Source organism: Neolamprologus brichardi, chromosome 6 (assembly GCF_056152115.1).
Source record: "Neolamprologus brichardi isolate AB-2024 chromosome 6, ASM5615211v1, whole genome shotgun sequence".
Classification (NCBI taxonomy): domain Eukaryota; kingdom Metazoa; phylum Chordata; class Actinopteri; order Cichliformes; family Cichlidae; genus Neolamprologus; species Neolamprologus brichardi.
This window is the reverse complement of record NC_142109.1, coordinates 8,519,226-8,547,006: the sequence shown is the minus strand read 5'-3', so window position 1 is coordinate 8,547,006 and position 27,781 is coordinate 8,519,226. Positions and strand designations below refer to the sequence as shown.

The 27,781-nt window shown below is 41.9% G+C and overlaps 2 protein-coding genes across 8 annotated transcripts in view; both read left to right on the top strand.

The window, feature by feature from the left end:
- Nucleotides 1–135: 135 nt before the first annotated feature.
- On the top strand, nt 136–9,576 carry iqce (IQ motif containing E). Of its 4 annotated transcripts, XM_087841601.1 has the most exons (22): nt 136–394; nt 481–554; nt 760–801; nt 972–1,017; nt 1,104–1,253; nt 1,684–1,785; nt 2,008–2,078; nt 2,287–2,400; nt 2,497–2,547; nt 2,641–2,711; nt 2,809–2,881; nt 2,972–3,012; nt 3,147–3,298; nt 4,870–4,925; nt 5,022–5,251; nt 5,410–5,517; nt 5,759–6,026; nt 6,155–6,241; nt 6,738–6,865; nt 6,966–7,048; nt 8,459–8,557; nt 8,702–9,576. In XM_087841601.1, exons 2-22 carry the CDS (start codon nt 483–485, stop codon nt 8,797–8,799), a joined length of 2,142 nt encoding a protein of 713 aa, XP_087697727.1. In that variant the 5' UTR covers nt 136–394; nt 481–482; the 3' UTR covers nt 8,800–9,576. The 4 variants fall into 4 exon arrangements, with proteins under 4 accessions (XP_087697727.1, XP_087697726.1, XP_087697728.1 ...); XM_087841600.1 differs by having other exon boundaries at nt 136–554; XM_087841602.1 differs by lacking the exon at nt 2,497–2,547 and having other exon boundaries at nt 136–554.
- A 1,113-nt stretch (nt 9,577–10,689) lies between these two features.
- Nucleotides 10,690–27,781, top strand: part of ttyh3b (tweety family member 3b) — a 28,555-nt gene continuing 11,463 nt past the window's right edge. For 3 of the 4 annotated variants that reach the window (XM_006804326.2, XM_006804327.3, XM_006804324.2), the window contains exons 1-5: nt 10,690–11,208; nt 12,170–12,355; nt 21,129–21,325; nt 26,753–26,864; nt 26,943–27,163. In XM_006804326.2, coding sequence (XP_006804389.1) covers nt 12,230–12,355; nt 21,129–21,325; nt 26,753–26,864; nt 26,943–27,163 — 656 coding nt within the window. In that variant the 5' untranslated portion in view covers nt 10,690–11,208; nt 12,170–12,229. Of the gene's footprint in view, nt 11,264–12,169; nt 12,356–21,128; nt 21,326–26,752; nt 26,865–26,942; nt 27,164–27,781 lie in introns of all 4 variants that reach the window. The other variant, XM_006804325.3, reaches the window with a different exon arrangement.

Below are 27,781 nucleotides of genomic sequence, written 5' to 3'. Positions count from 1 at the left end.
TTCATAAACTACCATTAAATTAAGATAAGCATCACGCGTCACGTTTACTATCGTCTGTCACGCGTTTACGTTTTTATTTTGAAGACGTCCTCATAAAGTTCCGGCGCAGCTCGGATTTTTTCTTGGTAAATTGACATCGCTGGTTAACGGCAGCCTGGTTGCTAGACGACTCAATCTGCGACGCCGATGAGAAATCAGTAACCTCTGTACCGAAAGACAGCAGCATTTTAACAGTTTTAAGGAAGCTATGCTCTACAGCCCACGTTACCGTATGAACTGCTTATTATTAAGGAAAGTTAGCTGTCCCAAAACACGTAAATTCCCAGTTGTAGCATAGCTAGCGTCTCTTGTTGCCCCCCTGTGTATTTTTTAGCAAGAGAGGAGGCGACGTGAAGTAAGATTTGGGAGTTGGGAAAAGATGACCGAATTCGAAGTGGGAAAAGTCGAGTTTTCCAACCTAACATAACATTTATTTACTAGCGATGTTCAGTGCCAATGCTAAGATGTCTCTTCAGGCGAGTGATGTCCAAACAGATGAAGACTACGAGGAGCTGGTGAGTGTTCTGATCTGTCTGGGTTAAAGATACAGCTGCTTACTTAAAACTGACTTTACAGTGGTTCTTTTTGGAATTGCTTATTAAAAGCCTATAAGGTTCTATAATTTAAAGCCATGGTAGTTTATGGCAGTTGTTTTCAGCACTTTTGACTTCTCAATCAGAGGGGATTTCTGTCTTAGTATGGGTGTCTTACGCTTCCTAGGTTGAGGATGGCTTCTCGCTCCCTGCTGATGTTCCAGTAAAGGTAAACAAATGGACTCGTGAATCTAATCTGTGCCACATGAACACATCGTCATGTCTTTGTTTTTATGGCTGGGATATTTCCTTTGCTTTCGACGCGCTCTTCCGCATGGAATCAGTTTCATAAATACCCCTGTCATCTGCTTTGCCCCCTTCGTGTTTGTCCTCTATCAGAAAACGAAAAAGAAAGTCTCTTCTGGCAAGCCTCCTCCTTCTCCAGGTGAGTCCTGTTCGGCTGCACTGTAGGTAGTATTTTCAGACTGGGAAAACCCACCTTGAAAGTTATGTTTGCTTTTGTATTTGTAGGGTCTCCATACCTTACCAGTCTGAATGTGAATCACAGGAGAGCAGCAGTGGGTGCTTGGAGACTACCAAGGGCCTCTCTGGGGGACACCAGATTGGACACTCCCGGGGAGACTGGCCCAGCTCGCCTTACTTCCCTCAGCAACGGCCTTGGTAGGTGTCATGAAGGCACAACAAGCTCTGTGAATGGTGCCTACATAAATACATTCACAGTGAATGGGTTTATCTGCTTGCTTGAAATTTAAGTTTATGGAAGGATGTACAGCAAAAACAAGGAGGTAAAGGGAAATATAGGTTTGCAGTGATTTCGTCACATATCTGAACTTAAATGCATTATTCATGCTCTGCAGCGTGTCCTCGAAAAGTGTGAAAAGGCATGAGTCAGATGCAGTATTGACTCGTGTTGGAACAGTTTGTGTAAGCCAAACTTCTTGTTAATGTTTATTAGCGCATCATCTAGGCTTAAAAACAAGCATGGCACAGACATCTAACACTGCGTTATTAAAAACAATAGAAATCTGCCAAATGAATCAGGAAACCGGAGCACATTGACAAGTAGCCTCTGTCTGTTTCTCTTTTTCAGATGTGTCTCAAACTCTGAGATCAGAGTGTGACGCCACACCGGAGCTCCTCATGCAGACCCTGAGCACGAGGAAATCCAAACATCTCCGCTCTGCTTCCAACGGTGAGAGAACGCGTTTGTGTATCAGACTTAGAAATGGAGCGAAGAGGGAGACAGAGCGGAAGGTCAGGTTTTTGTGCTGAACAGGAGACGCTTAAAAAAAGGAAAAATACTGGCTGTGAAGGGAGTATGATGTGATATTAGTGCAGTCAGTGTTGTTTTTCACAAATCCAAGAATGTGTTGTCTTCTTTGTGAAATTATTTACGTTCTCCCTTCATTTGCAGGTTTGACTTTAGTTACAAGTGATTTCATGAAGAAGGAGGACATGTACGATGAGATCATTCACCTCAAGAAGGTAAGGAGTAACGCAATCACACGTTAAAACAAGACATGCATGCCTGCACATCGGTGTAGTGACTTTTCCATCTCGTTTTTGTTCTTCTTCTCAAAAAGAAAAATATGTTTTTACATTTTTCTTCTTTAATTTAGTCCGGCTTCTTTAAAATGTAAATCCTTATGCACTTATTATATGTTTGAGTAGTCACTGGTGCTGTTCTCCGCAGAGCCTTCATGAGCAGAAATCTGACAACCAGCAAATGAAAGCCAAACTACGACGCCTGGAGGAAGATAATGCCAAGAGAGAGAAACAGATAGAATCACTGTTGGATCCCACTAAGGTAAGAACAAAAAATTATTTGTGTGTAGTGTTTTTTGTCAAAGAAACAAAAATGATGGAAAAAAAAACCCCCAACTGTGCAATGTTTTTCCTGTAGGGATCTGAATATACGCGTAGTTTGGTAGATAGGAAAAGAGAAGGGAGCGTGGTGAGTATACCCAGTGGGTTGGTGAACATGCCGGGAATAAATGTAATTTTTAGGATGTGTTTATAACAAGAAAAGCTGATCCTCTTTGTCAAGGTTATCAATGGACTGAGGCAGAGGATCCTAAAGCTGGAGCAGCAGTGCAGAGAGAAAGAAAACACCCTGAGGTAATGCCGTCCTCCAACTTTGCCTCTGTATGTTTGGTTTCTGTGTAAAACAGAATGATGCTCATGTGATTTATTTATTTATTTTTTGCTTGTTCAGTAAACTGCAAAGTGAGCTGAGGGCCACCAACCTGGAAGAACTGAAGATTCGAGTCAAATCATACTTTGAGGAGGTAAAATCAGTCCCACTTTGCCCACTGTGAGCTTGGTGGTGTGTAAAGGAGTTCAGTAAAGTGGGTCTGTCTGTCTGCCTTTCCTTTTAGATCCAGAGACTGAGGATGCTTCTAGAAGCAGCTGAGAAAAGGTGACTGACACACGCGTGTCTGAGTGTAGCCGAGTTCAGGAGAATCACGGATCACTGTCGTCATCATTATAAAAGGTTAACGAATAAACGAGTACGTTTCTGGCATTGAGACTTCCTTTCCTGCTCTGTTGCAGCTGTCGAGCCGAGAGCAAATGCTCCCAGAGGCAGCAAAAAGCTTTGAGCTCCACAGTTCACCGTCTGACTGAGAACCTGGAACAGCTTCAACAAGAGAACGTGGCACTCAGAGAAGAACTCAACACCGACAGTCCTGCTGGAGGAGCCAAAGGTTTTTTCTCACACGCAGTGTTGGGAAGGTTACTTTTAAAATGTATTCCATTACAGGATACAGAATACATGCCCCAAAATGTATTCTGTAACGTATTCCATTACGTTACTCAATGAGAGTAACGTATTCTGAATACTTTGGATTACTTAATATATTATCATGCTGTTTACAACTACATGAATGTTCTATTGCTGTGATTTATTACTGTTACTGAAGGTCCGCGGCTCCGAACCGTAGTAAAGGGACATCTGGCTAATACGGTGGGTTCTGTGTCGGGCTCGTAGCCGAAAACTAGCTTTACTTTGTTGTGTGGGTCAACTTTGCTAGCGAGAGACAGAGAGAGGCGTTGAAAGGCTGCTCCAACTGAACTTATTGTTTTTGGAGGAAAACACGAACATGGTGTACAGTCGAGTCTTAATAGCTTACTTACAACTGGGCTCGTCAGGCACTCTTCTTGGCTGCAGTGGTTATTATTATATTTACATGCTTCCAGCTCCCGTTTTTGCTCGATGACAGCTCGTACTTTTCCTTTTTCTCCCTCCCTCGCTCACAGACACATAACGGGTATGGCAGTCCATTCTCCCTGCAGCACGGACTACACTGCCTATGATGCTACATTCTTTAGAGCTATACCGGTAGCATTCTGCCTATTAGCTTAGCACAACAACAATAAAAAGGCCTCTCTCACCCAGGAAACACGCAGAGAGAGAGCGTCACCCTGTAACCATGGCAACCGTAACGCTGCCACCTGAAACAACAGAACATAGCTGTCAAACAAAACCCAAACAGTCCTGACCCGCCACAATATGAAACAGGGAAGTACCACCGTGTAATCCATTTATTTCAACAAAGTAACTGTATTCTAAATACCACCTTTTTAAACGGTAACTGTAACGGAATACAGTTACTCATATTTTGTATTTTAAATACGTAACGGCGGTACATGTATTCCGTTACTCCCCAACACTGCTCACACGCCACAACATAGTGCTGAAAAAAACAGCAAGAGTCAGATATCAGTGTAAAACGCCTACAATAAAACCGAGAGGAGTAAAAAACCAATGATACTGGAACCAGTGTGTTCTATATGTTGATTTAGGGTCCCGTTAAAGGAGCTTGTACAAGAAACATGCCTTCCATTCTCCTAGTAAAGCTCGCTGCTATAAAACAATTGTATTGTTTTTAAATCCTAATTGGTTAATACAGTTTAACTTTATGATCTACATAGGCTGCCATTGCTGATTACATTCCAGCTAACATTAAGTGCAATGCAAAGACAAAGGAAACAAAGGAATTGGTATTAGTCTTTACATCTGTGCTGTTGGGCGAAAGGGACAAAAAGTCCTTGTGGTCATGGATGCAGGCAGCTTCCAGAAGACTCAAAAGTTGTAGTTTTTAGGCCACAACTAAAACCAAATGCTGTGCCTCCAATTAAACACACCAGGAGACTAAATGCACTTGGGTCACAAGTGAAAATCCTGGAGATCAAGAGGATGGTCATAAAGTGGTTACAGTTTTCTGCTGTGTGCTGTAATGTTACTGAAAATAGTGTGTGTAATGATGTGTCCCAGATTACAGAGAGTGGAGTAAACAGAGACTGTTGAGACGGCTGTTGGAGGTGGAGAAGGTGAGAGGAAGCTGTAACCAGTTGTTCATGTAAACACGAGCAGTTGCCTGCCTCTGTTTCTAAGCTCGCAGCTAACAGACTCTCTCCTCCTGTCAGAGGCTGGAAGACAGCAAAAGACACGCCCAGTCACCAAAGAACACCATCCTATTGGATAAGGAAGTCCAGACCACACTCACTGAGAGTCTGGCGTTTACCATGGCAACAGAGGCAGTGGTCTCCGGGGGAACGCTCACTGATGAAAGGGAGGAGGTTTCGGAGTTGAGGGAACGCTCGAGCCAATTGGAGGAGGAGAAAATGGCACTTGAAGAGTTGCTGTCAAGTAGAGAGTGAGTGACGAGCAGCCTGAGACTGCTCAGTTAAAAAACAAAACACTACTTCTAAATGTAAAAGTCTAATAAATGAATAATCTGAACCTACCACATTATTGCATCCGTAACAGCAGCTGTTGTTCTCTATACTTAATCTGTGTTGTCTGTGGTTCCAGTGATGAAGTGAAACAGCTGAAGACTGAAAGAGAAAAACTAGAGAAAGCGACAAAACAGTGGAAAGCTGAACAGAAAAAACTACACGATGAAGAGAGACGGCAGCATAAGTACACTTTCACTCCTGCATTTGGTGTTTGACATGGATGTGATTCAGTGTGTCCACACTTTTCTTCAATTTGCATTGTTCATAAAATTGATCATTGTAGTTTTAAGTTAAAAGCCAAGTGTAATTCCATTTCAAGTCTTAAGTAATTGATCACTTAAGTAGTGATTTGCAGGTGGAGTTTGCTTTTCATGCAAAGTTGTGTTTATTTATTGCTTTGCACGCGTGTGTTTTGTGTTTCCCAGACAGGAGTTGAAACAGTTGCGAACTCGGATCCAAACTCTGGAGGAGGAAAACAGTAAACTTGCACCGGCTGAGCTTTCCTCTCTTCCTCCCACATTGGCAGAGGAGACTCGAGGCAGCACAGGTGTGAGAGAGGGAGAGGAGAGGGACACGGGGAGCAAAGAGGAGGCAGAGGGAGGTGAGGAATCAGTCACAGGTGACGGAGAGAAAGAAGAAAAGGAGAAAGCAGCATTAGACATTCAGATATGCTGGAGGGAGCACAGAAACAGGGTATGTAACACGCTTATGCAAAGGAAGTTATTAATATCTGATAGAAATGTTATGTAAAAAAAATGTCTAGACACTCTGGCCCAGATTTCTCTTTCTGTCCATATCCGTCCTCTGCATTCTCTTTTAAGGACACAGTGATGCTGCAGTCAGCTTTAAGAGGCCACCTCTTCAGAGACTCACAGCTGAAGGAGCTACCGGAAGATGCACTGAATCAGGTTTTACCCACACGCTTCCATGCGATGCACTCATTACAAGCCGTACTTGTAAAGCATTGAGAACAGTGTACTAATAAAAACAATAAATGCTACTTTTCATGGATACTTGAAGACTCGTGTATGTTATGTTAAGGTTAATTTTAGCATAACGAGTGCTGATTTTGTTTTTCTAATGCTGGGTAATGATCAGCAGGTGTGTGAAGTATTTTCAGCAATGAAGGACTTAAATGTAATTTTGTTTTTCTTTCTTTTGTTCCCTTCAAACCCAAACAAAAGGGGAAAAAATTGATTAAACCAGAAATTACTTGTGTGCTGATGTCTTTACTTCCAACAATCCTACTAGAGATCATGATGTCCTTAATAAGCCAGAGTCAGCGTTGCAGCTAACACAAATAACCACTAGGTGGCTCTAAAAATCATTTTTTGGTGGGTTGGCTGTAAGCTTTTGTCCCTGCTGAACCTTTCTTATCTCTTCCCCCTTTTTTGCTGTTTCCAGGTTGAAAAATCCTCAAACTTCAGCGATGAAGCTTCCTCCGTTGGTGACACGCTGGATGATGACGCCTTGACGACGATACAGTCGGCGTGCAGGGGACATCTGGCTCGATGTAGTCTTGCACGAGAAAGGTGACTCATTTATGCACTGAATTAAAAAAACAAAACAACAAACAAACAGTCAAACCAAAGAAAAAAAATCCACAATTGCTTGTTTGCGTTTGCGTGTTAGGTCTGTGCCTTCTTTAATGGAAAACAATTTTCCCACGCTGGCACCAAGAGGAAGTGCATTACCACACCCACCCAGCAAAAAAGGTGAGGTTCTCGCCATCTTTTAAAAATTGTTTCTACGCAAACACATCCACGGCAAACTATCAAAATATTCATCAGAACACAGCAAAAGTGCCTTCGTGCTACACTGTAACTACTCAGTGCTCAGACTTCATATTCACTGATGTATGCACCTCCCTGCTCTCAGGTTCCAAATCACTTATGATTCCTTCCCCCCGGCACTGCTTTGAGTATTGATGGATTTCGCTGGAGCAGTAATGTAATTCTATTGTGCCTGTCTGCTCAGCACCAGCGAGGGCACCGTCTGCCTCAAATAAAATAAAGACTTAAGAGGGCACTCAGCGGACCTTCACACCACTACTGCCTCTACTTTACTAGGAGTAGAAAAGACTGTTTAGGAGCTTAAGAACTGTTTAAACAGAGACGCAAATGACAAGAAGAAAAAAAAGAGTTTGGAAGAATATCCCCCAAACTCTCTGCAAGTAATTCAATGTTAATTAAACTTTACAGAATTATATTTAATGCGCTCACGTCAAGCGATCGCAACATCCGCGATGACTCAGGTGTGTCGCGGCTTCCCATCAGCAGAGCCGTCACACAAACGATTGCAGGGATTTGACTGTGTCATACTGTGATGCAGTTCATTTCAGCGCCGAAGTAGAACCATTTTTTCCCGTTAAATGCCAAAATAGGAAATCAGATGATGACAGTGATTAATTACGAACAGATCAAATGAGCGTGAACTTTCCATGTGACTGAACCGCTCTGTGAATTATCCTCAATCCTTCCTAAGCAAGAAAGTTAGGAGTTCTCTGAGAACATTGTGCGAAGCTGTTTCTGTTTCAGGAGTCCTGCCTTCACATCTGTCTGCCCTAACTGACTCCCCCATTACTTTCCCCGCCATCTCCCAGAGTATTGATCATGTCACAGCATGCTTGTGCTTAGAGCAAAGCAGTGATGTCAGCATTTTTCCCCCCTATAATCTTACACGGATGCCTCTGCATTTGATACCTTGTGGGCTTCACTGAGAGAGTTTAACCTGCATCATTGCAGCTTCTTTTCCATCTAAGAACACATGCTTTCTTATGGATCTTTACAGTGTGTCGTATTGTGTCATGCTTCACTGGGTACATTGTAGTTATATTTTATAAGTTGTAAAGGACAGCCTCTAGTGAAGCTGATGTTTTTTACCATCTTCATTTGATGTTTTTAATAATGTGGTGAAAGGCCTATCATGAGCAACATGAACTCCCTCGCTGAGCAGTTCTAGATTCCTACAGCCAGGGTTTTATTTGTTGAAAAGTTTAGTCAATGCCACGAGAGAAGAAATGGTCCATATTTAAATGCACGCTGTTAGCACTATATCATCTGTACATGTGTCTCTGAGGGTGTGGCTGAATGGCATTAATGACTCTTTGCTGTTCTGTTAATAAGATGCTGCATCTCTCAGTGATGATGGTGAAGAGGAAGGTGTAAAGAAAAATACCCGGCCTGCGTCTAACATCTCTGCCTCCAGGAAGACGCTCACAAAAGGTCAGACAGAGGTCACATCAAGTTATTTTACTGTATCCTGTGTTTATTTCTTTCATGGCCTTTGTTCTTAAATGTAAGTGTTAAAGGTAGTTAGAGGAGTGCGTCCACACACCTATAAACATGCGTGCTGTATGTCTCCTGCAGCCCAGAGCGAGTCTGGTGACATCGAGGAAGACGCCGCTTTCTATTCTGATGATTCTGATGACATCATCGTGTCTCCGTCACGCCCATCGAGAAGCTGAGTAGTCACTAAGTATAGTTACTGAGTATAGTTACTAAGAAGTTTAACTTCTTACTGAACCTGCAAATAAAAGCTGGGCTGTTCCAATAATGTTTGTAATATCAATAACAATATTCACTGTGTAACACGAGCTGCTCCCACGCCAATGCCAATAACAGGAATATTCTCAGAATGTGTCTCAGTGTTGATGTAAGGTTATGAGATGGGTTTTTTTTTTCTTTAATCAGACAAGAACATAAAACGAACAGCCCATTTTTGTTGAGTGTGTTATTCTTGAGCCAAATATCTCTGTTTAATTAGTCAGATTTATTTTTGTTTCTTTTTGCCTGCTGCATGGGAATTCAAATTGAAATTACAGTAATAAATGCATTTATTTCTGCTAACCTAGCAGGCATCACTTTAAATTCATCTGGCTTCATCAGGCTGTAATAATCCATAAAATCACATTTGCACATGCCTCATTTGGTAATACATGAAAGTCAGCACACTAATATATGTTGCATGCTTAGTTCGTTATAGCTGAGTCTGCGGTGTGGTTGAGGGACAGCTCTTAACTGATGCACTATTGAGCCAAACTGTGAATAAGTTATAGATCAGGCTGCTGCAATACTGAAACGGTGAGAGCAGGGGAGGATACACAGGGACTGTGTCTAATGCCAATAATACTTGTGCTTTAAAACAGACAAATGAGTCAATAAAATCAACGATCGAGTGCATTTGTCTCCACATGATCAGTGTAATTTAATTTCTGATACAGTAAAATGTTTTTCTAATAAAATCTCCAGTCTCATGTGGTCCTTCCCAGAAACTATTACCTGTACTTACATTTTGTGCTTATTTTCCCAAACACTTCTGAGAGAAGTAGCATGTATTTTAAAAATGACAATAATTCAAAATTGTTAAAGGATATATGAATGGTACCCCCTATTTTTTTTTTTTTGTTACACCCTTTGTGTCCATACACCTCTTAATGTTTGAAGTCAGCTAATATCAGTTCCACTGTGTATAAAATCAAGCACATAGCCATGCCATCTGTCTTTACAAACCTTTGTGAATAATGTGTAGTTTTAAAGAGATGGCTGAGTGTGGTGCTGTAATAGGAACCATAACAAAAGCTGGTTGAGGTGTAGTGTGAAAAAAATCACCAACACTCTGCTGACTTTATAACTGCACAGCTCCAGATCTGCTCTGGCACTGAGGATTGTACAAAAACCTCCAACAGTATCATGATCAAGAGTTTTAGCTCAAACAAAAGAGAAACTCTTTACTAAAACTCCTCAGAATAGTGACAGAGTTAAGTGTCATTACTCCATAATGTTGTTTATGGATCTCTTCTCATGTAGAGAATAAGTCTGAGAACAAAAGGGGTGCCTCTGGGGAAAACACAGAGAACAACCAGTGAAATATAGGATTTTTTTCAAAATGTATGTATTTGAAATTAGCCCAGTGTTAAAAGTACAAGTGAAAATATGATTTCTATGTATTTATTATAATGTAATAAAAAATCACCCTCAACACTGACGATGTTGTGCATCCCCTGAGTCTGCAACCTTCAACCTCTGATATCATATTTATTTATATTTATTATTTGTAGGAGACATTAATATTGTTTGGGACTGTTTTTCTGATTTTTTTTTTCAAATTTGGAAATATTCCAGGAAAACATTTGAAACAATTTCTAGTGAAACACCCATTGTGTTGCTTTCCACCTGTGTCGTAGTCATATAGGCTTTCTAAAATAATCTTCACCATTGTGGAGGATAAAACGTCCTATTGTCTAATGTGTACTTCCACCACTTCAACACCAGGGGGAGGCTTTTTTGCGCATTTGCCCTCTCACATACACATCTACAAACTCAGGCGCGCGCGTACAGAAACACAAGCGCTCACACGCGCACGGAGCTGCCGCAAAGCCCCGTCCTTCAGGGCTTTTAAAGCACCGTGTTTGCTTCACGCTCCAACAATACCATCCAATTGAAGAGCCGCAACGCTGAACCGGCGGTCACTGTGGGAAGACCGCCGACGAGCACGAACCGTGAGCAGGGGAGGACAGCAACTGTATTATTATTAAAAAAAAATAGATAGTGGTTTGCTGGTCAGATAATTTAACCCCTAATCTGCCGTAACGCTTTTGCGGAGGGTGAAGGCAGTCGAAACGGGAGGACGTCTCGGTGAAATGTGAGCGGACCGGGTCGGTGACCGTTATTCCGTTCTTTTCAATGTGGATGGGACTACAAGCGACTCGCTCGTTGCAGCTAGCTCGGTCCGGCCGCGTTGATGCAGCAGCAGCGCACGGCTGTCGTGCTCAAATCTACCGCCGGATTCGAGAAGACAATAGGTGAACTATACGCCGGTCTGGACCTCCAAGACTATACCAAACGAGGGTCTGCATCCGCTTGGGCTTCACTAGGTAGGTCATAACACGGTTCCTACCCACCCCAGCACACGGACTTGGATGTCCACAGGCAAGCAGACCTCGAAATTAATTCTTCCTTTTCTCCCTTCTCGTTGCCTTGACGACTCTGTGGTACTGCGGTAGATTTAATGGACAAAGCGGGATAGAGCTAGCTAATCTGGGTTTGCTAACATTTTATTGAGCGCTGCGATAGATAAATAAGGCTTGAATGCTGAATGTGTGAGGGTACCCGCGAAGGGGCTGACCTACATGTACCCATACAGTAAATTCAGTACAACGGCCATTCCCCCCCGTTCAAGACACATTTATCTCACGAAGCCTGTGTTTTTGCAGTATGGGCGTAAATTGGGTGACGCTGTCATGGATGCTCTTGTCATGCCATAATTCATGTACAGGTTTAACGTTTGGGCGAAATGTACACTTACTGAATGTCTTGTCGGGATTTAATTACATTTAATAGGTTATTGGTGATAATTGTTGTGCGGTAGTAATATAGTATAATATAGTTATTATAATGCATTGTGGTACTGGCAATAAGCCAAACATACATCACTGTAAAGGAAGGCAACCCCCCAAATAGTAAAGTCATATGTCATATTGCAGTCTTTTTGCCTTTGTAACAAAACACACAGAAACATGTAACCCCTGTGTTTTACAGCAGGGGTGTTTTATATCGGTCCAATGGGGAAATGATCACGAAAGATTCAGCAGCTATAATCTTATTGAAATTAATAAATTGTGAAAATATATGCATAACTAATGAATAAAGAGGGTATCCATTATATTGGCATTTTTGACCCGCCCTGTTAGTGGGTATTGATTACTGTTAGGTCATCACATTAGCCCTATGATAACATGCGAATGCTGTGTCTTACTCTTCATCTAATGCATTTGGTGACATTAAAAGTTGCTTCGTGTCCTCCTCAGATGCAGTGATTGGCTGTTTCTTTTACAGTGTCCCTGTGAGGAATCGGGCTATAGAGTGAAGTGAGAGCCGGCAGGCAGCTGCATCAGGATGGCGGCCGTGGTGAATTATTCTCCACCTTGGTGGGTGAATCTGCTCCACCGGTTGCCTCATTTCAACATCGAGTTTCAGACAGTGAGCAGCGACTTCAGGCCAGAGGACTCTGAGTACCAGAAGGTAAGACAAGTGCGGGAGAATAATTACCTCCCACTCAGAAATTCATCATCTCCTTCATCGTGCAGCATTGCCTCATCATCGTACCTCCTGCCACATGCCCACACTGTAATTTCACAGCAGAGTGGCCAAGTGGTGACTGAAGCCGTCCTGCAGCCAGAGTTGTGGGGTCTCTCCCTGCATCGATCAGTGCGCTGTGTGAGTGTGTGTGTGTGTGTGTGAGAGAGAAAAAAAGAGAGAATAAAATCTGTGAGCCTATTCTTGTTCCACAGTCATAGACAGATGAATCTATATAAATAGATACTGCATATGAATAGCCTGACTCTTCCATTTATTTTCCCCCAAATACGTTTGTAGTCCACGTAGAGACTAAATAAGGGAATAGAAATGCAATCTCAAACCCACTCGTGCTTGTCTGAAAGTGGTTTAGCTTTCTATTAGCCTTTTTTAAAGACGGATTTACATTTGTAAACAGTGACTGGTTCATTGAACTGAAGTCTTGCAACATATATCCGGATATTTGAATTGCACTGTAAGTCCCAGACCGTGGAGCACCTGTAAATCAATGAATTTAGTAATCAGTTAAGACTTACTTTATTTGCAAACTTTAGTTTGCTGTAGAACTCCAAATCTGACACATAACAAGTGGAGAACCTGTAAATCAATGAATTTAGTAATCAGTTAAGAGATTTTTTGCAAATTAAATTTAGTTTGCTGTAGAACTCCCAATTCTGACACATAATATATCCAACATAACACAACATAGTACTAAGCACTGAAGGTTCTTATAATTTCAAAAAATAAAATCAAACGAAGTAAGTAAACACTTGTTTTACACTCTGAAACTACAAACCTTTGTTAACAGTGCTCCTGGTGTTTTTTTTCACCTTGTAAAGCGCGTGGCATGATGCAGTGTTGGTAGGCTGGAGCAGCTACACAGAGCTGTGCAGGACCCCGTCTACGTGCTGCAACTGTACTGTCACCTGATGGCAGTGCCAAAAACACATGGAGCAGTCAGTAATGTGGGCTGTTTGTCCCATTGTTTGTGCTTTAACCCCTGTCATGATCAAACAGGAAAAAACAATGAAAAAAGCCATTGTCTGAGGTCTTGTGATTTTTATTTTTTTATATTTACATTTTTTTGCCCTTCTTCTTGTTCATCAAGAACTCTACTGTTGTTCCCCTCAATCTCCAAGCCAGCTAGTCAGCCAATTAGCAGTCAACCTATGAATAGCATGATCGACCTTGGTTAAATTCCCATAATTCTTCCCTCTGTTTAGCCAAAAAGGTACCAGTTGGACACCAGCGCAGGCCATGAATCCATATTAAGTCTGTGTAATCATCTGTGGACAGATTGTTTTTTTTTTTTTACCTTTCAATGATAAAATGTGGTGGTTTGTGAAAGTATCATCACTCTTGATGAACTGCTTGCAGCTCATACATATATGCAATCTGTAATATGAGGTAGTGAGTAGGAATTGATTTCTTGGCTCTCTAGACACCATTAGAAGTGTAGGAACCAATGGCCACAAATAAATCACAGACAGTTTTGAAAACCTATTAATATGTAAAGTCATTTATCATTGGCAGAAATCCCAACGCGATTGTCCTACTTGTATATCATTATCAGTGTAATAGCTGCTGATTTGGGAGGGTTGGTTGGACAAAATATGCAGTCAGCACTTTGTGCTCTCCGATGGTCCGTTTTTCCACAAATTTTCAGCATTTTATTGGATTAAAATGAAACTGATACTTGGAAAAAACTAATGAGGAAAAATCCCAAATTAGATTTCTTTGAAAGCATAAAACTAATTGATATCATTCTTGGATTAAACACTGACTGAGTCAGGAACGGTGCATTGGAAAGCAGCTTCATCTTGAAAGGGTGGGGGGGTGGTGGTGGTGGTGGGGGGATTTGCCCCAGTTTTGCTGCATTTCATTAGAATCCTCAAACAAGGTGACTCCCAGGTCTCTGCAGCAGTAAACCCAGCCTCGCTAGGCCTTATAAAGCAAAGGCACATCACTCAGGATCTCACATTTCATGCACCGCAGTCATCCCTCAATGCATTTGCTGACACTACGGGGAGAGAAGGGAGGGCGTACAAGTTCATGCGCTGAGCGTGGGAAGGCACCCACAGCCACGAACAAGGGGAGGGAGATGAGAACCGGAGAGAGAAGAAGGGAGAGAGGAGGAGGAGGAAGAGGAGTGAGAAAGATAAAAAAGGGACTGATTGGAGCCGAGAGGAGAGAGAGAAGGCTCCATGAGCCATGGGAGGTGCTTCCAAATTGCCAAATAGCCACTTCCTGCGAGCTATTCAGTGTTTAACTAAGGGCCTTTGTAGATGTGTGTGCCAATGTGTTTGCCCACTGGAATTTTAAGGACCCCCCTTTTAGACTAATTACATCCTGACATATTTTAGCAAACGAGGCGGTTTCTATGTCAGTGAGGGTTTTGTGCTACGGCCATACGTTTGTTTGTACAGCTGTAGACGTTGCGTGCACTGTATTTATATATATATATATATATATATATATATATATATATATATACACATACATATATGTCACGTACAGTATGTTCACTTTCTGTGTCAGCGCGTATTTAGAGCTTGCTCGTTGAGATGAGGTCACACAGCTCCCTTGGGGGGGTTTCATGTGTGTTATTTCGCAAGTGTGTGTGTGAGTGAGTGAATGTAGGGGTTCCATTCAGGATGAAATCGTTAATTCTGGCTAGACGCAGAGGAGGGAGAGATAGAGGTTGAGAAGGACAAGGAGAAGGAGGGTGAGTTGGACTGGGGGGGAGGGTGAAGGGGAGGGCTGGAGTCTGTTGTGGAAGAATGCTCTCTTTCTTTCTTTCACTCTTTCACTGAAGCCCGTCTTTAGATTGGCTCAGTATATCTGTCTCAAAGGCTTTCATGCATCTACTCATCCAGCTGAGAAGCACATAAACACTCGGGCGCACACATAACAAACAAGGTCTTACACAGTGTCTTTCAGCACACGGTGTCCGTCACCGCACCACGACATTTCTCACACACACACACACACACACACACACACACACACACACACACACACACACACACACACACACACACACAATAGAGAGAGATTCTTCTGTGTAGTGTTTTTCTTTCTGATGTGATTTGGCTCGGGTTCATTTGCATTCAGCTTTTGAAGCTGGTCACAAAAAAAAAAGAAAAAAGCTCTCCTCTCACACCATGTCTCACTCACTCACTGGTCTGTGATGACTTTGACTGTAGTGGGGATGCTGACTCTGTGGCTTTGTGAAGAAAACCGTTTGCGTTTTTTTCCCTGGATAGCTGAAATAGGAGCTCTTATCCTGAGGTTCTGCATTTGTGTTCATCTGTTTGCGTTATGGTGGAATCGCAAAGTCAGCTCGCAGCCATAGTTAAGCAGCTGCAGAACATTACAGAGGAATCATGTGACCTGTAATAACACACACTTTCATATTGCCAGCTGTGGAAAGTAAGTCAGTAATTGGTATTTTGGTTGGTTTGCTACAGTTTGCACTGAAGAAGGCATTTCCTCGTAGCAGTTTAGAAAGATGATGCTAGCGTTGAATGTTTTTTGTGTGCGCTGTCCATGCCTTTATGCTTTGGTAGCTCTTTGACCCAGTGGCACAGGTGAATATTAACAGAATGAACTTGAGGTCAGTGAATGCCTCAGGAAAGAAGTTGAGAGGATAGTAGGCCAAATTACAGAGTAACACACAGGCAGGGAGAGTGCAAGGACAACTCAGTGAAGTGGAAGTGATTGATCCTGTCATCTCAAACACACACACACATGTACGCACACTTGTGGGAGTGCACGTACACACACTTAAATGGGCAGATTGAAAGTAGATCAGTGTGCCAGGGTGTTTAACGTTTAGCCCCTCCTCCAGCCTGCAAGCTGATCTCTAGTGTGGAGATGTGCACGCACACACACACACACTAATGTACACCCAGGCTCACCATGCTTATTAGGGGCTAATTGATCCACGCCTAATCTGCACTGATGGTTTGTTAGCCTGACAGTTAATCTAACAGCCATCAAGCACACCAGGAGGAGTTCTATGAGTACTAGGTCAGTTGTTGTTGCTTTGTAAACATAACAGTCATGACTCACTGATTTGTACTTTTCATTGGCAGGTGATCATTCAAATCATATTTCCTGCAAACCGTGAGATATCTTTCATTTCTAGCTGCTTAAACATAAACTTTCACTTCATTACGTCTCTTAACCACACTAAGCACTGAGTAATTTTGGGGTTTGATAATCTCCAAGACCCAATTTGTGATGGGTTAGGGTTTTTAAGTAGACACTGCATTTCAGTGCAGTGTCTACTTAAAAGATCTGAGTGAACTGGACAAGCGGAGGACACAAAACAGATGTATTAAGCAGATGAACAGTATCTGAAAGTCATGTCCTTAAGAAACAGAAAAATAAACAACGACATGACACGGGACCTGTAAAATGCATTTGGCCTTTTAGTTGATCCATCTATTGTTCTCCAAAGCCTTATCGGAAATGGTGTCGGTGGAAGGGTGACTGTGAAGAAGTAATTCTTTAGGAGGGGAAACAGGGAGAGAAAGCTTAGGTATGCCAAATTACACAAGAACTGTACTGAAAATCAGTGGCAGTGGGTGATGAATCCAAATTTGAAAGCTTTTGTCCAAAGTGTTGTTAGTCTGCACAGAAGAGGTAGAACAGTGAGTGTCTACAGCCATCTGTAAAACAGGGTGGAGACTGTCATTGTTTTGGGAGAATTATGAACAGAGAAAAGTATCATCAGATTTTGATCCACCGTGCAATACCATCTGGAAAGCATCTCATTGGCAAATCCTTTATTTTTCAGCATGACAATGATCCCAAACAGTGCTATAAAGGCATACCTGGATAGAAAAACACTATCGGGCATGAATACTATCATGCCCGATAGCGTTTTGTTCCATCTTTATGGAACAAAACGCGGCCGGTATCCAAAGAAGAGCTTTGAATGTCCTTCAAGAAGCCTGGAATAAGAAATTAGAAGAAAGTTTGCCTAAAATGGTTTCGTCTGTGCTGAAGAATAAAAGGGGTTTAATATTCCAAATATTAACTTACAAGCTCACTAAAATTGTACAAACTCTGTTTATGCCTTATATGGCGCCCAGGTTTTCTGTGAAAATTGCTTTTTTTAAATCAAGAATGCACACTCTGAAAATGTGAGTTTATTGATGAAAAATGACATTTAATTCGTTTTTAAATACTGTTTTGACTAATGCCAATTTTTAAGCCCTGCAGTTTGATTGCATGGCCTAGCCTACGTTTGTCATGAGATTAAGCTGTGTTTGGAGGCTTGGGTTTTCACCTTTCAGCCCATCATTTGGGAAAAGGAGATTTTCTCTGTGTTCACAGTGAGTTTCTTCCCAATGTTGTAGCAAAGCATGTCGCAGCTTTGCTGTCTCACTCGTGCTCTGTGTTTAATTGGGTTAACCAAACAATTGTATTAACCCTGAAAGACATGCTATAAACAGTCCAAAAATATTTTCCTGCCTAGCAACAGTAAGGCTGTAAATAAGACTTGCAAACACAAAAACAAATCTGCAGAAAGAATTACCTAGTCCCCTGATAATCTGATGATCTTCTCATTCATTCAGGCCAGTATAGTATTTTTTTCTTTTCCATTTTGGCTTAGTCATTGCATGAAACTGTTTCAGTGCCGTGCCGAAGGCTGTCTTTAGACTGCAGGCAGAAGTCTTGTTATTTTTTCTGGTATCTGAACTGAAATTTACATTCACAATTCTATTATGTAGTTAAAATAGCCTGTGACAACCTGAAAATTGTCTCTGTGAAGCAATTCATGGTACAATGCCGCCACTCATGGCTCCGACTCTGCACCCACACACGCCACAAGAAATGCCATAATTAAAAAGCTGGCTGTCGTCTTTGTGCTCTTTGTCATCTGCTCACAAATTTTCCCACACAAACTTATGAAGTAGAAAATGTAAACACTAACTGTGACCTCCATGTTTATTTCTGTATGAGATGTGACGTCTTTGCCATTGTTCTTTTGGGCATGCGAGTCACCACAGCATCGTGAGCAGTTTGCTCTGAAATCCAATCTCGGCCACTTGAAAAAAAAACATAATCCAACCAAAATTGAACTCTTATGAAAGGGGAAACCGTGAATTCATGTAAAAAATATTACTTTCTCTCCTTGAATGTGTCCTACTAGTGACATGTATCATAATGTATATGTGCAGTTTCATTGCCAGTCTGTTACAGTTAATCTGTATCTCCATTTAGTTTAAATCCCTTTGTTGATTTTACATACACACATACCTATACATAATACCATAGACTAAGAATCAGGAAACTCATATCATTTCCTCTCTCATCATCTTTAATCTGTTGGGAGGAGACAGTCAGGGATAGCTGGGTAATAACCAGATTTCTTCTCCTTTTCCTCCTCCTTCTTTCTGATGAGCAGGGCTCAACATTGCTAATGGCACATTTGCTGAGATGGACCCTCACTAATGAGTATTTTTTCTCACAGTCAGAATTTGCACAATAAAATACTTACATTTTTTAAAATAAAACTACTGGAGGGGATAATTTAAGACAGAAAAGGGATAGTAGTGTAATAAGACAACTTTTAAAACTACACAAATGGCAGACAATGGCCAAGGCACGTAGTGTGTAAACGTCACCAACACTGTGGACTCCATAACTGCAGAAATCCAAACCTCCTCTGGCATTAACATCAGCGAAAAACTGCACCAGGAGCTTCGTTGGCTAGATTTTCAATGCTAAGCAGCTCCTGTAGGTATAAAGTATAGCTAGCTCAGTACTTTTGTCCATATACTATAGTTGTAACTTATCTTGCAATGAGGTACACATTTAAACATTGCACAAGGTCCCAGCCACAACTGTAGGATCTCATACAGTAGACTGATGCGTTAAGTAAATAATGATGCCTGGCATGTTTCACTACACATATACTGTATGAAAACTTCTGCTGTAGTATTCTAATGAACCCATACCTGATTAGATTGGCTCAATCCCCCCAGGTGTTGGTATGGTGCTATAGTGCTGTTACATGTGCCTCAGCTCACACACCAAAAAGCACTGACATTATTAGGGTGCATAGTTTTTCTTAATGTGAAAAGAGATTTGTGCCTTCAAAGACAAGTTATCACTTATATGCTTTTGTGAGTAGCTAGCGTGAATTGTACTGCTTACTGAAAAAGTCCAATTTAAAGAGACAGTAAAAGTAGAAATAGAAGTAAGAACATTGCAGTTTTAGCTGGCCCCTCATCCTAACATTTTAGACTAAGATGCTGAACACGCAAACTTGGCACTGTCTCTTACTAACAGGTTAGCATTGTTTTTTGTGCTCATGCTAGCATGCTAACATTGGCGTCTAGCTCAGTTGGATTTCCAGCTCAGAAAGTCTTTTACTTCAAAAGTAGTGCCATGCCTAGTGGTTTTGACATCGTATTGAATATAGGTGCTTAGCAACTCGTTTAGACCTATATTTACACATAGCTGGTTCAATCCTTAGGAGGATGTTCATGTTTCTCCATTATTTTTTCATTGGAACCATTCTAAGAGGCTCAAGGAAGAAGACCTTTAAAACTGCAGTGATTGTCTGTTTTTTTTGTGTGTGTGTTCTTTTTTTTGCTCTTCTAATCCTTGCATGAATCCTGTTGGGTTGAGAGACACTGTCCCAGAGATTGCTTTTCCTGATATATTTTAATAAGCTTAAAGATGTAAGGGCATTGCCGTCTGGAAATCAGCAAAAATATGAGGTCAGTAGCAAAAAAGCAGCAGTTTAAAATCTTGGGAAGTCAGGAAGTGTTTGTGGAGGTGGAGTCCCATTGTGTTTATCATCAAGGGTCCCCAGAGTTGCACTGTTGCAGTTTGTCACCATGTAGCTCCGTGGCAGGATTCCTTTGTTTGCCTTAAGTAGTCTAGCAGGTGGAGATTTTTGGTTTTCCAGAAACGTGTAATTGTCCCTCACGGTCCTCCAGTACAATGACTTTTCCAGACAGTCCCAGAGGGGGAAGAAAAATCAACATTTCAGCGTGTGTGTAAGATAAAAAAAGATTTCATCAGTCCCAGCCAAACTGCTGTAACAGCTCTCGTGTCTGTCTTTACCGGCTTCTTCCTTTTTTAGAGTTCACTTCAGTCATTTTTCACATCTGCTTCCTTGTACGTCTCTCCAGCGTCTCTTTTTTTGTTTGAAATTGACTCCCCCTACTTCTCCTTCTGTCTACCCCCATCACCCCCACCCTCTTTTACACTTCAAAGCTTTTAGAGGGTATGTGATCTGTGTGGTGGGTCTCTGGCGCATACAGCTCCCCAGCAGCAGCGCTTCCTCTCACTCGTGGAGGTGTGTGTGTGTGCATGTGCTTTATGGTGTGCAAATACAGTACTAGGTAAAAATTTTATGGTGTCTATCAAAAACCCATTTAACAGTCACTATTTTGGGGGCCTCAAGTAGCAGGAGACAGGAACACAGTTTTGCAAATACATTCACATGTGTCTGGCAAATCATGTGGTCTGTCGGTGTGTCTGGTTTCTGTTCATATCAGCTAATTTGCTTCCTTAACCCACATCCTAAATGGCCCACTTCCCTGTGATAAAGGAAACCTCTCAAACACGATGCATCTGAATGAATCAAGACAAAGTTTAATGGAAAACGTGTAACACAAACTGTACAAAAATCACAAATGTCTTGTTTTTGCTAATTGTTTTTTTGTTTTTTCTCTCACTCTTTCCTCAGTCTGTTTTGCTCCTCGGTGCTGTGGCGTTGCTGTGTTTGGGCCTGGACCTTATTTTCCTCCTTTTCTACTCTTTCTGGCTTTGCTGCCGGCGGCGCAAGAGTGATGAGTCCTCACACTCCCATATGCACTCCCAGCAGCCTAGCGCTGACTGCTGCTGCACCGCTTGGTGCGTCATCATTGCCACACTCGTCTGCAGGTGAGACGTTATTCCTATGAGATTGACTCTTCTGTACAATGTGATGAAGCTGTTTGTGCTTGAGTGCGTTTAGCAACATCTACCTTTGCATCACAGTCTGTAAGATGAGTAAGGGAGGATTGTGTCTCATTGACTTTGAATGAAGTAATGTCGTGTGTTGCTGAACTGAATTGTGGATCTGCTGCTTCACTTTACTTATGCTGAAAAGTTGATGAAAGTTCAGAATGTCGAGCACCATATCAGCCACGTTTATTCAAATGGTCCAGCACTAGCTAGCTCTCGTTAATGTAAAGGTATCCACAGCAACTTGGTTGGCTTGCCTTAAGAGTGCCAGTGTTGCTAATACTTTATTTGAAGTTAGAAGTTGGAAATGTTGACTTCTAAGACTGAATTTATAACTGGAACACCCCCTCAAGTGGGATTTCCAGCTCAGAAAGTCCTTTACTTCAAAATCTATGTTGGCGGAAGTGCACATAAAAACTGTAAAACCTCTCATCTGTACTACTACTGTTTTGTATTTGTGACTTACTAAATAAGTCACACACAGAGACCCAACCAGGCTCCATCTTTGTGTTTAAGAGCAGAAAAACAGACATTATACTGTATTGCTAGATGGATGATTCTACATTGCTAGGAGCAAAACAAATCCTCTTCCTTCCTTTCTTTTCCGGCTTGAACGCAGTCAAGTCGGGAGTGATGTCATTCCCTGCTTTGACATCTGACTTCGGAGGTAAATGAAGCGCAGCATTAGACCATCAATCCTGCAAAGAAACAAAACAAAACAAAAGTCAGGGATGCCTTTGTTTGGCAGTGCTTAAGTGTGAATGCTCCCATAGGGCTGAGCCAGCATAATTAGCTATTCACTTGGAAGAGTTGCCCTCTAGCCCTGGACTCAAATTTTCTCAGGGGATTGCTAAGAAAAGCGTTATACAGCCAGTTAGTGTACAGCGTGCCACTAAAAAGGGATAGCAGGCTTGTAGTGCTTGACTAACAGCCTGAGCAGTGATGACTTAAGGCAAACGTTTAAATTTTCTTCAATCAGAACAAGTTGCTCTTGTCATTACTTTGGTGCAGTGAGTGGCATGAGCAGAATGACTTTGGATTTTTTATTTGACTCTTACTTGTACTATATGTGTACAACAAACACATGCAGTCAACATGTAAATAATTTTTGAATTAGTTATCATTAATAACTAGTTTTGTCTTAGCACACATTGCAGCCAAGGTATACAGAAGAGCATTTCTGAAGCAGCCTTGAAGCAAAAGGTCTACAGCAGCGGAAAACCACACCAAGTGACACTACAGTCAGCAAAGAGCAGGAAACTGAGGCTACAATTCACTCAGGCTCGCTGGCCTCAATCCCTGTATTAACGGTTCAGGCTGCTGCTGCTGGTGTAATGGTGTGGGAGATTGTTTTCTTGGCACACTTTGGGCCCCTTAGTATCAACTGATCATCATTTAAATACTATGACCACAGTATACCCATCTTCTGATGCTGAATTAATCATCTCAAACTGGTTTCTTTACATATTACAGTGACTTCCCTATACTCAGGTGCAGCATTTTGCAGTTATTTAAGATCGTGATCGTTTCCCCTCTCTCCACTGCTCTGTTTCAACATGTGTGTGTGAGTGTGTTTATCTGCTTCGCCATGTGTATGTTAGTGTGTTTATCTGTTTAACCATATGTGTGTATGTGGGGCTAGCCAAGTAGAACATATAAAGTAAAGATAACAAAAGTGTGCAGATCAGTGATAACTCGTCATGACACTGTAAGCGCTATAAAATCTTTCCAGAAAGTGTTAATGCCTGAAATGGTACGCCTCATGGTGGGTAAGCTAGTCCTGATGAGAGAATTGGCAGGTCTATTACAGCTGCACGCCCTGACAGGACAATAGATAAATAAAAAGAGGCCGAGGGTAAGAAGCTGACAGTGAAATGCAGAATAGGTGGCAATGGTCGCAAGTCACCATTCCAGCTGCTGTATCACATGCCTGAAGCCCATGTGGGATATGTGGGAGCCAGCCAGGTGGTGACACTTCAGTGTTTGTGTTTATCTGACTCTGAAGGCTTTGTACACTCTGAGTTCTTTAACCCAAGTGACCCAGCAGTAGGATATTTTGACCACAGATAGCAGAGTGTGTGTGGGCTCTGCTCTTACTTGGACACAAAGACACAGACGAGCACATTTCTGCCTGCTTAGAGACACACAGACTGTTCCTCTTTCAGTTACCCTCTCATCAATTTTATGCCTCTCCTCTGCTGACTTTTCCTTCCTCTCTTTCCATTTCTACATCTCTGCTAGTCCTCCTCCTTTATTTATTATTTCTCTCTGTTCGGCCTTCTTCCTGGCCTAGAAAGGTTGCCATGGAGACAGAAGCAGATTTGATGCAGAGACGAGAAATGAATTATACAGTCGGGGAAGCTGTCTTTGTGTATAAGTGTGTGTGTGTGCATGTACGCACATTAGCGTGATTCAGAGCTGAAGATCGTTGTTTTGGAGGTTTTCATATGTTATGATTAGCTGTAAAATTTCTTATTGAATATGGATCTGAGTATATGTGAACGCATTTGCGTGTGATTTTGTGTGCGTGCGGTTCCATGCGTTTTTTTTTTTGGGGGGGGGGGTTGGTTGGTCCACAATTTAATATGACATCATGTGTTATTTTTGGCTCAGCTCCAGCTACATGTGGGCTTCCTCCATTTGTGTGCAGCTGTAGTGTGTTTATACAGGAGACTCTGTAGCTTGCTTTAGGTTTGTTTTTGCTGTTGTTGTGAAAAGATCAGCCAAAAAACAAAAAGATCAACATATTTGATTATTAGTTAGCTGAGACATTTTCTCAAATAACAAACTGGCTGCCAAGAATGAACTGAACACTGTATCTGAGAAACTGATTGTAAAATGCATATCCAAAAACACTTAGAGAACAGGTAAGGTAACATGAACTGCTGAACTGTGGATCAATGTAAATGGCTGGATTCCTGTGCAATTTGAATCTAGAAGAATGATCAAAACAATTACACAGAGAGATCATTGGATCAAAAAAATATGCATAGCTCAAATGGCTGTTGCTGAAGAAAAAAGTCAGCCATGTGTCTCATTTTCTCATATAATATTAGTGAGAATATCCAAAAGCAGGACACAGAGGGAGGCAGGGAAAGCAATAGAAAATGAGCATTTACTGTCAGATCAAACCCAGTCCAGAGTCCAGTCTGAAAAGGTAAACAAGAATCCATAAAGAAGCACCAAAAGAACAAGGAGCAAGGGAACAAACGGGAGAACAACAGGGAACAAACAGACGAGCCGACACACATTGATCGGTGTCTAGATGCAGGTGAAAACAGTGAACAGCGGACCGTCTCGAAGGAGGGAAACAAAAGCAGGAAGTAAAACCAAAACAAGGCACACGAGAAAACTAACCTTCAAAGTAAAAATGGTAGAGGCAAATAACTAATGACGAGACATGAAGACAGCAACGCTGAACAAGATGACAGAATCTGTGGGACTCACACAGAGGGAGAAAACAGTAAAACTAATAAAAACCACGGGCACTATGACACTCACCCTGTATGTATCATACACTTTGTATCAATTTTGATTAATCAAAATGTTTTTGATGACCTTATTGTAAGACCATAAGAAAAGATTCATTCTTATATCTAGAGGAAGATTTTTTTTTCAATAAATATTAATGTTAGCCCGCGACTTTGTTCCAGTTTTGAATTTTGGCCCACTGTGTATTTGAGTTTGACACCCCTGATAATGTATGAAATTAGAGTCAGAAAGGAGGCCTGGCCAGCACGAATTGGATTGGTGAATCCCCCAGAATAATCTTAATAGTCATCAGCTCCTTTGTTAGTAGCGGTTTTGATTATCAGAATGCTGTCTGCTAACTGAATGCATTTATTTTGGACTGCAGTGAATCTGTTTGCACTGGAATTAATCATAACCCAGCTTTGTATTCAGCGTTTACTTTCTTATCTGCTGAGCTCCGTCTGACTGCACTTAAGTGTGCTCATTTAGGTAGAACAAAGCATTTTTAGCTCATGAAGTCAGTTCATTTCAGTTGAAAGTGGACTGAAGCAGAAACTAAACAGAGCGCAGTTTCTTTGAGGCGACCTCGTTAAGAACAGCTTGCTGTTCCTAAAAGGCAAAAAGATGTTCTAGTAACGTATTTGTATTCTCCCGTTTGGAGGTTGTTTGTGTTATCAGAACTAAGCTGGATAGTGTTTACTGTCTCTTATTTGATTTCTCAACTTTTGCCTTAAAGGAGGAGCTCTATCTGTTTCATATCCTAAGCTTATACAATCTCCTGATAGGAGCAGCTGGTATTAAAACCAGGGAGATAAAACTCATGGAGAGAGGAAAGGAGGGATAAAAGGGAACTAAGGGACAGAATGGGTGTTGGGTGAGAAGAAGAGGATGTGTAAACAGGAGCTGAGCGAGGTGGTTGACTGTTTAAGCTGAGATCACATGGAGGATGGAGTGAGATGATGGGAGGCAGGGATGGGTGGGGAAATGATAGCTGATGAAGTAGACAGTGGGTACATCAATGCACAAAGCACATTAAAGGGCCACTGTGCTTGTTTTTATCACCAGTCTGTTTTTCTTCTGTGTTTGCGGTTTAATGTCATGTATGTCATAAAGCTCTGAAACACACTCACAGACACACACACAGCGCAGACCCTGTTGTAAGAGGGGCTACTCAAAATCTAATGGGCTAGAATGAATTGCTGTAATAAGGGCCATAAATTTCTCTCTACAAATCTGTCTGGTGTTATTGTGCAGACAGCATCATCAATACAAAAGCATACAGTCGGGCACACGCATACAAGGGGAGGGCAGGAGCTTTTACAGGCTGAGTGAGGCTATAAAAGCATGGTGAGGAGGGGGGATGTCGGGGAAAAGGGGTCAGGAGTGACAAAACACAGAGTGGAGAAGATTTCAGTAATGGTGGTGTTGGGTGGGCGACGGGTTAGTCGTAGCGTGAACATGGTTAAGGAGGACGTGGGCTTGAAATAAAGGAAAGTTGGGGGCCAGTAACCCCAAATATTGCAGCATATGTAATGTGTGAACTTGGGTGCAGAGCTGCAGAAGGATCATATTATTTGCGGTCTGGTGACCCAATTATTGTTTGGGCTCCGTGTGTGTGTGTGTGTGTGTGTGTGTGTGTGTGTGTGTGTGTGTGTGTGTGTGTGTGTGTGTGTGAGTGTGTGTGAATCATTCCTGGTAGTCCTGTGCTTGCCCGAGGCTTTAGGGTGACACCAAAGCTTAAAAGCCAAAGTGCTCAATGTCGCCTGTTGCTGGTTGAAAGAGCAACTGCACTCAGCAGTTCAACTGTCAGTGGGTAGTTCTGTATGATATGAATTTAAAGGTTAAATTATGTGCTGTGTTTACATGTGGGATGTCTTGTTTTCTGCCTCCTAGCGCTGGCATAGCCGTAGGATTCTATGGAAACGGAGAGTCGAGTGATGGAGCCGCACGTTTAGCGTACTCCTTCCGTCATGCCAACCGCACCGTGTCTGGAGTGGAGAAACTGGTGAGTTGTCCACTGATTGCAAAAAATGCATTTATTTATTTATGGAAAACCTTCCTGATGACAGTTTTTTCTTTCTAGGTTTCAGACAGCGCCCTAGCCTTAAACCAGACTGTGGAGGAGAACTTGGTCCAGTTAGAGACAGCCTTCCAGGATCAGACAGATTATGTGTCCATCGTCCAGAAGCTCCAGGGACAGCTGGATGAGCTGGTGAGGCTGATGGCTGATGTTCCCTTCTGGTCCAATACTGAGATCTCCCTGGAGGACTTGGCCCGTAAAACGGAGGCCTTTGACTTTTACAGGTAACTACTGACCAGCATGGATTTTGTTTCTGGCTCAGACTCAAGACTACTCTTACATTCTCTCGTACACAAAGTGTTATACTGTAAGGTTAAACTATTAAAACCACAGATGATGGGCCATATGTTCTGGCCATATCCTTGATCAAATCAAATCAGAATTTAAATATTTTAGGTGCACAACAGCAGAATTCAACGAATGTTAGCAAGAAAAGGCAAAATAACCCGTTCTAGTTCTAACCAGAATGAAGGCTATCCGCTTCCTCTGACAGACACATTGGATCAACAATGTCATGATGCACCTTTAAAGGGAGAGGCTGAGATACATGCTAAAAGGAGCCCTTAAAATGTTCATGGATTATGTGGAGATTGTATCCTTCGCAGTAGTTTGTGAATGAATGGGTACTCTGATCTCATTCTTTAAGTGTGAATGGCTTTCATCCCTCTTTTTCTGTTCATGTTAACCTGCTTTGTTGTTTTTGGGGCAATGACAGAAAAAGTGGTTGATAAAAAAAAACAGATTGTGATGCTGTTACTTGTCGAGTCTTCTAGTAAAGCTTTAATTAGCTTGTCCTTTGCATTGCATATGTATCTGTTTGACTTGGTGTTGTATGTTTGTCT